Genomic DNA, 14,151 nt, shown 5'->3' with positions numbered 1-14,151 from the left:
TAAACCTTAAGTAAAATGTTGGACCAGTTGACTATTATCTACATATGATGTTTTATGTTCACATTTGATCCCTACTATTATTTATTATTATATGTTCCTGTTCAGGTTATTAGACAGCGACAACCATTATAAACAAGATTATAATGTTTTTATTTTTTTGTTTAATATAACTTATTTTTGCACCTCTTATTCAGCAAGAGTTTTATCTCATAGCAGAATTCACTTGAGCACTCTCAACATCATGGCCCAAGACAGCCAGCCAACTACGAAACGGCCTAATCATACGTGGACTGCGGAAGAGGACAAAATCCTTGTTGAGTGTCTCATTGACATTGGGTCAAGTTGGAAAGGGGAAAATGGATTTAAACCTGGATTTTCGCTTGCTATAGAGAAGCTCATGCGCCAAAGGATACCTGGATGCACACTCAGAGGTATTCCTCACATCACATCCCGGGTTAAGTTGTTAAAAAAACAATACAACGCCATTGCTGAAATGATCGGGCCAAGTGGGAGCGGGTTTGGGTGGAATGATGCAAAGAAAATGATAGATGTGGAGAGAGAAGTATTCGATGATTGGGTGAAGGTTAGTAAAATGGAGTTTGTATTTTTATTGTATCTGATCTGCAAATCTGCTACACAAATTTGTGTTATTTGACATTAACCACTTGTTACATATGTTACTGCAGAGCCACCCAAGTGCAAAGGGGCTTTTCAATAAGCCATTCCCCCACTATGACAGTTTAGGTACAGTCTTCGGAAAAGATGTTGCATCCGGAGTTAATGCAGAGGAAGCTCCAGAATCTATTGCAGGTTTGGAGCGAGATGCCACTTTGAATGCAGAGAGTGGGAGTGGGACTGCCTTCGACGACTATCTGGACCTTACTGGGGACTACATACCCACACCCTGTGTCGATACTACAATGCCAGACATCACAGTCGATGAGGTCTCCCCACCTTCTCCAGTGTCTACTGCTACTGCAAAGAAGGGAAAAAAACGACAAAGAAGTGAAGATCCAATGGTTGTAGAGGTAGTTGATGTGATGAAGGATCTTAGTCAGCATTACAGGAAGTCCACTGCCAGTATAGACAACTTGGTAGCTTGCTTTCAACATCAAGCTGAGGGTAACCACAGGCGAATGTCAATTGTGACAGAGTTAGAGAAATTTGAAGATTTGACCGAGACAGAAATGGTTCAGGTTGCTGTGCAATTGGGCAGGGATAGCAATCTGACGGATGTCTTCATGCAATGTAATGAAAATAAAAGAAGAGTATTGGTGGCTGGGATGTTGGCCAATCAGCAGTGACTGTCAACAGAAGACTCTTTTTGGATGTGGTGTATAGATAGCCATGCTGTTTTTAAACCATGATGTTTTTTGGACCTGCATGATCATTTTTTGTGATTTGTTTACACCATACTGTTAATATTACAACAGTTGTAGGCAGCCAAAGTATAGCATATATGTTGTCTTGTACTGTGTAGGTTATTCCTTTTTGCGTATGTAACTTAATTGTGTAAATGTGCCATTTGGCTGCCTATCTGACGTGTACCTGTGTAGTTGAAGCCTTTTTTGTGTAACTAACTTGTCTATTATATGAATCAGGTACTGTTACCCGAGTTGTAATATTGTAACTGATCAAGTTTACATATTGTAACTGACTTATTGGGATTAAAAGCTTGTCTGTTATATATTGTAATATTGTAACTGATCAAGTTTATATATTGTAAGATTGTAATATTGTAACTGATCAAGTTTATATATTGTAACTTGTCGGTTATATATTGTAACTTGTCTGTTATATATTGTAACTGCCTATCTGACGTGGACCTGCATATGTTATAGAAGCTTGTTAATCAAAAAGAAGGATTAAAAGATTGCACCGCTTTCAGGGGTTATTTGGTATGTGACTTACTGTTTTATAGACTAGCTTTACTAATTAGATTGCAAGTGTCTTCTAGTCTGAAGAAATTAAGAATTGTGAACTGTAAACATAGGATATTTAGATGAATGCAGCAAAAGGATAGTAAGTATGTGGAATTGATTTTCTGTTTTGATTATAAATCAAATTATGATAAGATCAGACTTGAAGTTATGTGGAATTGATATTTCTTGTAACTGGACAATTCTGTTTTGATATTTCTTGTAAATTTGAATATTTTGTGTTATAATATAACTAATGGAAGCATCTTTCATGAAGGCTCGGAGGGCATTTAGGGCTCTAAAAGGCATAATAAGGTTGCAAGCACTTATTCGTGGGCACTTGGTTAGGAGACAAGCTACTGCTACATTATGCTGTATGTATGGAATTGTCAAGTTACAAGCACTTGTTCGCGGAGGAAGAGTCTGACAGTCTGCTGTTGTAATATTTTTTGTTAATTATCTCAAGTTTGGGAATGTATGCCATCATGTCAGTATTGTTGTATTTTGGCTGGGCTGTGTGTTGCTTTAAAAGAGGGCATCAAGAGAATTTGCATAAATGCCACACTTTTTTTATTTCATTTATGTATAAAGGCAGAATTATTAGATGTGTGTTATTAATGTTAAGACGGTGTCATGGTTTAGCTATGCTGTTTATTTCAATTTACAATCCATTGTAATATTTGACAATGACAGAGGATCCATAACTCTGTCTTTTTACTGTACTTTTGTGATAGGATACATTCGCTTATACTTATTGTATCATGAGAAGCATCAATTAAATGGTATCATCCAAACAGAATGTACTGTATAATCAACATCTGCTTATACATTTGCTTATACAATCCATTTGCTTATACAACAAAAGTAACTTACATCAATTTCTAACAACACATAGCAGTTGCACTGAAAATTAAATGGAGTCTGTTATCAAAAAAAAAAAAAAAATTAAATGGAGTCATCAAGTAGTTGGGGTGTTCAGCTCATCATCTGTCCAATTAGTCTCTCCCAAATCCCTCATCATCGTAGCAGTTGCACTGTCCTCATCATCTTTTCAATGTTTGCCCATTATTTACAGCTATGGCAAACTCTTTTCAATGTTTTCATGCGTCATATTGAATTGGAGTAATGAGTTTGGTGAATCAATCGATCAATCCTTTTCCTTATCTCATCAGGATTTGCACCCACAGTTTTATCCACTGGAGCTCCTCCACTCATCAACAAAAAGGTAGGCATGGCTTTGATTTCCAAGTTGGAGGCAACTTCCTAATAGAGTCACACATTGCACATAACAGCAGAACAAAAGATGGTTAAAAAAATTATGAATATAAATGACATTCAGCAACTTTGCGTAGATTTTGTCCTTTGAAACCACCCAAAAAAAATGAAAATGACATTATATTATTGGTGACGTATTGATATCATCTGCAAAGTTACATTTAAAATATTTATGATCAATAATGCCATTATTATAAATTAAAGGCTTGAAAGCTATATGAATTTCTTAGTGGGATTAGAATGGAAATATGCTTTAGTAATACTATGCTTGTTGATATAAACACAACCTATACTACCTCAAAGTGGAGGCAAATTTCTAGATAGAGGCACATAATGCACAGAGCAGTAGAAAAAAAGAGGTTAAGAGGATTATGAATGCAAGTGATACTCAGCAATTATGCATATAATTTGTCCCTTGAAACCACCCAAAAAGGATAGCATCTAAAAGATATTATTATAGGTCACGGATCAAAGTTACAATTAATATACTTAGTAAGTTAAATTGTTGAAACCTATGAGTTTTTCCTTTACATTAGGTTAGAATAAATGCTTGCTGATATAAACACGGCCCCTGTGACCTCAAAGTGGGGTTTGGAATCTGAAAATAAACATTAGATGGTAATATTTTTGTGGACAACCCTTCACATGAGTCACTGGATATTGGATAAATTGCATGTTCTGCAAATTAGAGAGGCACATACATAGAAATAAATGAATTGAAAATCACATAGATGTGATGGTATAAGGACTAAATAGTTTTATATGCATTCCAATTCTCAAAGGTTCTACACAAAAGTTACCTTAACTTCATCCACATCCACGTTTAGAAAAAGAACATCTTGATAGGTGGAGGCCAGTTCTTTGAAGAAAGGATTCATAGCTATAGAAGGCATGCACCAGTAAGCAGAGAAATGAACCACAACTGTGCAATCCTCCTGGGGTATTTTCAACCAGTAAGTAGAAAAGTTACCTAACGTCTCTTTTCTACCTATTTTTATTTTAATTATCAGGGGTATTTTCGAAATTTGTCATATTTCCCCATCAATCTTTCATTTTCAACCAAACATGGTTTCAGTAAATTTTACAATATTTCCCTGGTTATATTTCGGTCTACCAAACACCATTTTTTAAATTTCCCCACTTCTTTTATTTTACAACCATTTCCCCACTATTTATATTTACCTGGTTATAAAAAATTTCTCCTGTACCAAACGCCCCCTTAATACTTCTGTGGGATATTTAAGAATGGAATACCGCGTTATGGTCTCTTTATTCGATACATAACTAGGCCTTGATTTACTATAATTGGTCGGCACCTGTCACACGTTGCTGAATTAATTAATAAAATATCAATGTATTGTTCTGACCTACGTGTTTAGAATTATTTTAATTATCACACTTTTTTTTATTTGTGTACTCCAAAATCACATTTTTTATGATGTAAAATCATTTTCACATTTTCATTAACTAATACTACTTTATTAGTATTGTTGAATTAATTAAATAATACTACTTGATTAGCATTATTTAATTATCATATTCTTATTTAATTAGTATCTGTAAAGAACTAATTCAACTCAAAAGCTTAAGCGTGGATATGACACAAGCTCATTATTGATCTGCCTTGTGCTGCACAAGCCTATTTTTTTGGTATGCCATGTGCTTTTCTTAATTCCACCTGAAAATGGGGATAGTGAAGGTCGAACTTGTAATCTCATGGTCACTGAAGTCTGATACCTTGTTAAAGAATCAATTCAACTCAAAAACTTAAGCTGTTCAATTAGGCTATATTAATGATTTTATATATCTCAACAGTATCTATTTCAATCAGACGTCTTCCTTCCAACTTCACAGTTCACAGCTACTTAATTAGTATTTTTTAATTATCACGTTACATAGACATGGCAAACTTTATTCGAGACATAACTAAATCGTAATTTTACATGCTCATCAGCTCATATTGTTGGAAATCGACAATCACACAGAATCGAGAAAACAGAAAAAGAGATAAGAGTAGAGAGATTGACACGATGATTTACCCTGGTTCACCCAATATAGGCTATGTCCAGCTTGTCTGTACTATATTCACCTCACCGCCACTCGTTACAAGTCTCTCGGTTTACAAGGCAAATATAAATAGGATTACAAAAAACCCTAACAACAGCTATTCATGGGCCCAAGCCCAAACTGCTAAGAAAATTACAATAGAAACAGAGGCCTAAACATTACCTAGCCTCTACGGGCCTGGGGGCGCTGCCCCCCGGACCCCCGCTGGGGCGGCTCCCCCGAACCCCCGCCCGCTCACCTGGGAGCGGGACCCCAGTTGCCTTTCTGCTGACCCCGACAATTAGGGCCAACATCATCATGTGAAGTATGAGCCATACCCAACATTCTTCCACTTGGTGAATGCTTCACATGTTTCTTCAATCCCAATGCATCTGTACACCATTCAAACTTCTCCGAAGTCACTGCCTTGGTCAGAAAATCAGCATTGTTGACCTTTGTGTCAACCTTCTCCAGCAATACAACCTTGTCTTCAATCTTCTCTCTGATGAAGTGGTACTGTATGCCGATATGCTTGGTCCTCGCATGGAAACCTGGGTTCTTAGCCAAGAAAATGGCGCTCTGACTGTCACACCCAACGATCATCTCTCCTTGTGCAAAGCCAAGCTCTTTGCACAACCTCCGTAACCAAATAGCTTCCTTAACAGCATGTGTCAAGGCCATGTACTCAGCCTCTGTAGAAGATAAAGCAACAATGCTCTGCCTCTTACTCATCCAACTGATAGCTCCGCCAAATGAAGAAACAACATATCCACTTGTAGATCTTCTACTATCAATGTCACCTCCCCAATCAGCATCCACAAAGCATCTCAGCTCTAACAATGTCTGTCCCCTTGAGCCCTTCACGCCTTCATAGCATAACCCAAGGTCAGACGTACCACGAAGATAGCGGAACACACGCTTCACAGCCGTCCAATGCTCATTTCCTGACTTGGACATATACCTGCTCAATACTCCCACTGCTTGAGCAATATCAGGTCGAGTACAAATCATGGCATACATCAGACTCCCTACTGCACTAGCATAAGAAACTGACGCCATCTCTTCTTTTTCTTCTTCAGTCTTGGGACACTGGTCAGCCGATAACTTAGAACCAGTAGACATGGGAGTCAACACAGGCTTGCAGTCAGTCATCTTGAATTTCTTCAGAACATCTTCTATGTACTTCTGCTGACTTAACCATAATCTTCGTTTGTCACGCTCCCTCTTAATCTGCATACCCAAGATCACATTTGCAGCGCCTAGATCTTTCATTTCAAACTGCTTTGCTAGCAGTCCTTTAACAGTGCTGATCATTTTCAAACTGTTTCCAACGAGTAACATGTCGTCAACATACAAAGTTAGAATAACAAAGTCACCTTCTAACCTTTTCACATAAACACAGTGATCAGCATCACAACGGTCAAAGCCAAGCTTCAGCACATAAGTGTCGAACTTCATGTACCACATCCTTGGGGACTGCTTCAGGCCATACAGAGATTTATTCAGCTTGCAGACTAGCTCCTCTTTGCCTCTTGCAATGAACCCCTCTGGTTGCTTCATGAAAATAACCTCCTCCAAATCACCATGAAGAAAAGCTGTCTTCACATCCAGCTGCTCCACCTCTAGGTCATATGCAGCTGCTACAGACAAAACCAGTCTTATGGAATTTAACTTTGCAACAGGTGAAAATACCTCACCATAATCAACCCCTTCTGTCTGTGAATATCCCTTTGCAACCAATCGAGCCTTGTAGCGTTCAATCTCCCCATTGGCACCAACCTTCTTCTTGAACACCCACTTGCAACCAATTGCTTTTCGGTCTGCAGATAGATTCACCAAACTCCAAGTTTGGTTTTTCATCAGAGACTTCATCTCTTCTTTCATAGCTTCCTCCCACTGTTTGGCATCCTCCGAGCTCCTCGCATGTTTTACAGTGCTCGGATCATCACCTGTAATACTAAATGCACAAACATCATCACTAGCACACAGGATATAATTTTCAGGTGTATACCTCTCAGATGGTCTTCTTTCCCTCGTGGATCTCCTCAGCACTGGTGCTTCAACCTCAGCCTCAGTTTCAGAAAATTCATCCTCTACCTCATTATATTCAGCAGCTTCAGAATTCAAATTTTCCAATTCAATCTGTGAGTTTATTGTATCCTCTTTCAAACCCACATCCAACTCCACCGTCTGTGACTTTTCAGGAGCTTCAGGAAAAATCTGATTCAACTTAGATTCTCTGAATACAACGTCTCTGCTGTAAGTTACACTTCTAGTATCCGGATTCCACAACTTATAACCTTTGACGCCATCCTTGTACCCAATAAAGATACACTTTTCAGATTTACTGTCAAGCTTGTTTCTTTTCTCCTTGGGTACGTGCATATAAGCTTCACAGCCAAACACTCTGATATGAGATACGTCTGGCCTTTTTTAAACAGTGCTTCATACAGAGTCTTCTCCTTCAAAGATGATGTAGGAGATCTGTTCTTCAGATAACAAGCAGTAGCCACTGCCTCTGCCCAAAACTCAGTTGCCAAGCCTGCACCGCTCAGCATACTCCGTGCTTTCTCCATGAGAGATCGATTCAACCTCTCTGCCACCCCATTCTGTTGAGGTGAGTAGGGCGTAGTCTTCTGTCTTACAATCCCATTGCTCGCACAAAACTGGTCAAATTTTGTTGAACAGAACTCCCCTCCATTGTCAGTTCTCAGCACCTTGATTTTTTGATCAAATTGATTTTCCACCAAAGCCTTGAACTCGCAGAATTTATCGAACACTTCATCCTTGATGCGCAAGAAATATAACCACACATATCTTGAAAAATCATCAGTAAAAGAAACATAATACCTTGATTTTCCATGTGATGCTACAGGTGTGGGGCCAAACACGTCGCTGTGTATCAAGTCCAGAACCCCCTCAGCTCTTCCTCCTATGGAATCAAAAGATACCCGATTTTGCTTCCCTTGCAGGTAATGCTCGCAAAATCCAAACCCCATAGAGCAGCTCGAAATTCCATCCACCAACTTCTTTGATGTTAGAGTCTCCAGACCTTTTCCTCCAATATGCCCCAGCCTCCTATGCCATAACATAGCAGTGTCCTCCTCCGCCTGTTCTGAAACATAGCTTTCACCACTGAATACTGTGCTACCCAGCAGTTTCCACAATTTACCATGACGCTCTCCTCTTGCAATAACCAAAGCTCCTCGAGTCAACTTGCAAGAATACTTGTCACTGCTAAAATTAATACCAGCATCTGCCATACTACCAACGGAGATCAGATTTATGGTAAGCCCCGGAATATGCATCACACCCGGTAGATTCTTGACTGTCCCGTCACTCATCTTCAGCTTTACCTTCCCACGCCCCACAATTGCATGAGTCGTGTCATCTCCCATTCTAACTGTACCGCCAGAATACGATTCATAGGTGCAGAACCACTCCCTATGAGGTGTCATATGAAACGATGCTCTAGTGTCAATAATCCAATCATTACAGTCATTATGACTGTCAAACGCCATGTACAGGTCCCCTGTACTATCATCATCATCCTTCTTTGTACCCGAAGCAGACGGTTGTGAATCATCCCGCTTCTCAGGACCTACACTTTTACTTCTGCAATTCCTTCTCAGATGTCCAACCTTTTTGCACCTCCAGCACCTCATTTCAGATTTATCAGATTTATCACGGGACTTTGATCGTCCCCTCGATCTTCCTCTGTGACCAGACTTTGATTTGTCATCACTCCTCCCTCTAGCAACCAGAGCCTCATTGTTGGTACCTTCAGAATCTACCCTTCTCATCTCCTCAGACAATAAGGCAGCAACAACCGTCTCAAACGACAGTTTATTAACACTAGTACCAATTGACACAATGATGTGCTCCCAAGAGTTGGGCAGTGAACACAACAAGGTGCAAGCTTTGTCTTCCTCGTCCAGGTTAATGTCTATAGACGAAAGTTGTGCACAAATAGTATTAAATTCATTTAAATGAGCAGAGAAAGAATCACCTTCGCTCATCCGCAGATTATACAGCCTCCTTCGCAGGAACAGCTTGTTCACGAGTGACTTGCTCTGATAGAGACTTCCCAGCTTCGTCCAGAGATCCTTCGCGGTCTTCTCAGAAGTTACGTTCACCAGAACGTTGTCAGCCAGGCATAACCAGATCAGGCTTCGCGCCTTTCGATCGTCTCTGGTCCACGCCTTCAACTCCTTCGACTCGCCATCACCTGACGTTTCTTCACCGACAGGTTTTGTTGGTACGGACGGCTTATCATCTTCGATCACGTACCACACGTCCCTGTCAACGAGCAGAGCCTCCATCTTCAGCTTCCATAACTCGAACCCTTTTCCTCCGAACTTTTCAACCTCGACCCGTGATTGGCCAGTCGACATCCTCTCCAGATCAATTTCGCAGTTTTATCTATGCCAAGAAAAAACCCTAAATCGCGAAACCCCAATCTGTCACAGGAACCCTGGTCGCAGAACCAAAGCTCTTGATACCAATTGTTGGAAATCGACAATCACACAGAATCGAGAAAACAGAAAAAGAGATAAGAGTAGAGAGATTGACACGATGATTTACCCTGGTTCACCCAATATAGGCTACGTCCAGCTTGTCTGTACTATATTCACCTCACCGCCACTCGTTACAAGTCTCTCGGTTTACAAGGCAAATATAAATAGGATTACAAAAAACCCTAACAGCAGCTATTCATGGGCCCAAGCCCAAACTGCTAAGAAAATTACAATAGAAACAGAGGCCTAAACATTACCTAGCCTCTACGGGCCTGGGGGCGCTGCCCCCCGGACCCCCGCTGGGGCGGCTCCCCCGAACCCCCGCCCGCTCACCTGGGAGCGGGACCCCAATTGCCTTTCTGCTGACCCCGACAATTAGGGCCAACATCATCATGTGAAGTATGAGCCATACCCAACAATTGGCGTAAGTCATCTGGTCAAGCTGTTCTTCTTTGAAGTGTGCGTCTGTGAACTGTATATTTCTTATTCTCTTCTTTTCTCTGCGGATTCAAATGCTCTCCAATCGAGTCAAAGTTCCACTCCGTTCCAAGTTACCAAACTTATCACAATTTTTTTTCTTCTTCTTCTTCTGAGAAATGGACTTGTTAATATATTTTCTATTTTGATCTGACGCTGCCGCAGTTTTTGTTTATAATGAGAAAATCATTTTCATCCTCCTTCTAACTCAAAGCATTCAAAAAAAATAAATAAAAAAATTTTGCTCATTCGATATAAATGACAGTCAATGCATTTACATAGAAGAATTTATTCAACTAAAAGTTTTAAATTCTCCTATTGTTTTGAATTCTCGTTTATTCAACTAAAAGTTTGTAACAATAATTATTAATTTAAATGGTAAAAATTCGATTGTATATGAGTCCAGTACCACAATGTTCGAATTGGATTAGTTGCTTTTTGTACGCACTTAATTTTGTCTTAATTATTTATAAATAAATAAAATATCAAATAAAATTTTGGGCATCTATTTTTATCCATATATTTGGTTGATAGCAAAAAATATAAAAAAAATATTTAACAAAAAAGAAATGAGTGTAGCCCATTAAAATTTGGAGAGGTCTAATCTCTTCATCCTCCCTTCGCCTATATACTAGGGGTCTCGTCTAATGTGTTTTGGTATCCAATTCTCATTCAAGAATTAAACATAAATTTTGAGCTTAATACTACATATCTCATTTCACATGTTTATAAATTATGAATTTTTCTTATATTATTTGTACGTGTTTTATTTTATTTCACTAAGAATAATAAAATAAAAATAAATTCAGTCGTGATGGTTTATTAATCTCGTAATTTTTATTTAGGGTCTTTTCAATTGTGGCAACTTGATAGCCTAAACTTATGTAAATTTATTAATTTTTTTGTTAATTAGTGTGATTAATTAATTCTTGTGTTTAAATACGCATCAATTCTACGAAGATAAAAAATACACAAATCTTTATTTCCCTCCTCTATTGAAGCTTCTTGTACTTTGATTACTTATGATATATTTTAGGGTAAATGTTTCTAATGTTGTTGGAGAAAATTTTATCTCCTCCACATACATAAAAGTATGCAGGATCCATGTGAGGAGAAGACAGAGAAAGAAAATATGGGTCCCACATACATTTATATGTGTGTAAGAGATAGAATTTATCTCTTATAACATAAGAAACATTAATTTTTATGTGTATATATAGGAGATAATTTATCTCCAGTAACATAAGAAACAATAAACTCATATTTTATATCAAAACCTAGTATATTCTATTGAATTTAATTAGGCATTGGTTCTAATCTAGTACTTCTTCCACTAGTAATTGAACCTAACCAATGTAGAAGTTTTTAACATTGTGTTATGTCTAGATGACTGAGATGTCTAGCTTAGGGCCAGTAGATCGATATTGGATCTTGTGCTCTCTCTAGGTATCTATGAATTAGATACCTTAGAAGTAGCAAATCACCGTACATAACTATGAGGCTTTAGCCAAATAGGTGATGTGTGTGCACAGAGATAACATAATAGTAAAAGAGAGATCTATATATATAGTCTTTACCTCTTATTTATAGAGTTTATCTTAAGGTTTGAACAATCTGGACCCTTTGCTTTATGGGCCCTATAATAGCCCATCTTAATTAATTAGTAAATCAAGTGTAATTAATTAATTAAGCTGTTTTACTGAGTGAAATTAAGTATAATGCTTAATTAAATGAATCTGAGTCACTTTGGAGTTAAAAAATGTACTCAGTGAAAATTAAGGGGTATAAATTGGTACTGGCAAAAGTACCCAAAATATAAAAATAAAAATAGTAATATTCCTAGAATAATATTCCAGACTTTTGGGTAAAGTTTGGTAATTATTGGAGTTGAATAGATAGACGAACCAATACCCGCTTAAAGCCACTTAACCTATGTTAAGTGACTAAAAGCCAAAAAGAACCCATTTTCCCCATCCCCCGTCGACGCCAGAAGAGAAGAAAAGAAGAAGAAGGAGAAGGAGGAGAAAGGGAGAAAGAAGAAGAGAGAGAGGAGGGAGGAAACCTTGACCGTTTTGGGTGATTCAAAAGCCTAAATCGCTTAGAATCTCGCCCTCTTTCATAATCTAAGCTTAGTTTTGAGTGGGGAGCATTGTGGAGAGAGATTTTGGCTCTCAAAAATTCGGCCCTTTGGTGAAAATTGGGGTTTTGAGGGCTTCAACCTCCATGGGAGCTTGAGGAACGCTCCTTGCTTGGTTGTGCAACCATTGGTGGTAAGATTCTACCCCTTGAACCTCATAATTCCTTGAAATTGGGATGATTTTGATGAAATGTAGTTGAATTTGCTTTGTTCTAGGAAGAATGAGACTTAGAGCATGTTGTGAAAAATGCTAGGAACGACGTTTAATCGGTGAAAATGAGCTTAGATAGCTAAATGAGTATATTTGGAAAATGGCAAGAATATGACACTTAGATATTGGATTTCTTGCATTGTTGATAAATGGTTTGGTTTGGTTGGTTGTTGATTATGCCTTGGTATTGTCTAGGATTGAGGCAATTGAACCAACCTTGAGAGACCAACCATTGGAGCAAGCTATGGAGCTTGATTAGCTCCATTGGATAGGTAAGTTCATGCTTATGTATGGTATGAATTGTATAGCTTGATTGATAGCTATGAGATGTTATTGGATGCAATATGTGTTAATTGCATTAAACATTGTGTAGGTTTTGTTTGAAAAGTGGAGTATTGTAATTGACTGACTGTGGAACCTGTTGGGGGTGAACAAAGGTTGACTGAAGCATTGAGGTAAGCCTTCAGACCTTGGGTGTAATTCCCTTGACTGTTCCACCAAGCCTTGAAAGGGTAGAGGTTGTGATTGTGTATATAAATGCAATAAAATAGTGTAATGCTTTGTTATACGTATGTGTATACATTTGGTGTCGCATAGGATGGTGTTTCCCTATGTTGGTATGTGGCATGACGATGCGTAAATCATACTTGGTAGTTAGCTGGCCAGTAGGACTATTTGCATCTGAGTTTCCTTAGGACAGCTTGAGAGCTCGAGGGATTTCTCCTGGAGATGTATTGCACTTTGCATAGATATGTATTTACTGCATTATTATTGTTATTGCTATTACACTGATATGGAACTGTGGGGTGGAGAGATGCTCCAAGGACCCCTGGTTTACTGGATATATTCGTATATCTCACCCCGTGTTGTGGGGACCCCCTTTCAGGTAAGGATGCTGCAGGAGCCACCAGTGGCGAGTGGCCATATCTGGATTAGCATATGCATGAAGTGTTGCAATTTTGAGATTATACATGTTGTTTTGTAGCTCACATGTATAGAATTGTAATTAATAGGCAATGATAGAATTATGATTTGTATATTGGAATGGACTTAGCCTATGCTCATGCCTTTGGTCATCTCTTTTGTTGATGGGAGCCAAGGGAATGATCATAGTGTTTTGTAAGCTAAGTTCCATGATTCGTAATGGATATGTACTGTAAATGATGCCTACTTGAAATTCAATATATGCATGCTTTTATGTATTGAGTTATTAAATTGGTTGGGCTGAGAAATCATATTAGGTACCTAGTTCTAAATTGGGAATTGTTGAGAAAACAAGGATTATGCTGCCCAAATTTTAGTACAAGCCATGAGGAAAAGGGCATGTATGTCCCTTTAGATGTGTTTGTATTATGCAAGAACTAAGAACCAATTATGGAGAGAAATTTATATGATAGATTTGGACCGTGGTGTATGTATGGAAGTTGTAGATATTTTTCTTAGCTTTCCATAGAGACCAATATTGTGTGAATTGGACAAGTACAACTCTAGTTAGAGGTAAAATACTAAGAATTGGTGAAACCTTCAGAGCTTTGGCGCACCGCGCGCCATTTTGCTCGAAAGCTTCTG

General features: G+C 38.4%; 2 protein-coding genes across 2 annotated transcripts; one reads left to right on the top strand and one right to left on the bottom strand.

Moving 5' to 3' along the window:
• Nucleotides 1-241: 241 nt before the first annotated feature.
• Nucleotides 242-1,304, top strand: LOC133296658 (uncharacterized). Its single transcript, XM_061495699.1, has 2 exons — nt 242-583; nt 687-1,304. Exons 1-2 carry the CDS (start codon nt 242-244, stop codon nt 1,302-1,304), a joined length of 960 nt encoding a protein of 319 aa, XP_061351683.1.
• A 1,464-nt stretch (nt 1,305-2,768) lies between these two features.
• Nucleotides 2,769-8,761, bottom strand: LOC133296650 (thioredoxin-like protein CXXS1). Its single transcript, XM_061495687.1, has 3 exons — nt 8,491-8,761; nt 3,995-4,182; nt 2,769-3,182 (listed from the first exon to the last, which is right to left on the bottom strand). Exons 1-3 carry the CDS (start codon nt 8,759-8,761, stop codon nt 3,027-3,029), a joined length of 615 nt encoding a protein of 204 aa, XP_061351671.1. The 3' UTR covers nt 2,769-3,026.
• Between the last annotated feature and the right edge of the window lie 5,390 nt (nt 8,762-14,151).

This window comes from Gastrolobium bilobum, unplaced genomic scaffold (genome assembly GCF_033153095.1).
Source record: "Gastrolobium bilobum isolate Gb01-03AN ecotype WA unplaced genomic scaffold, APGP_CSIRO_Gbil_v1 utg17607, whole genome shotgun sequence".
NCBI classification, from domain to species: Eukaryota; Viridiplantae; Streptophyta; class Magnoliopsida; order Fabales; family Fabaceae; genus Gastrolobium; species Gastrolobium bilobum.
Note: the sequence above shows the minus strand (reverse complement) of the source record. Positions and strands in the feature narration are given on the sequence as shown.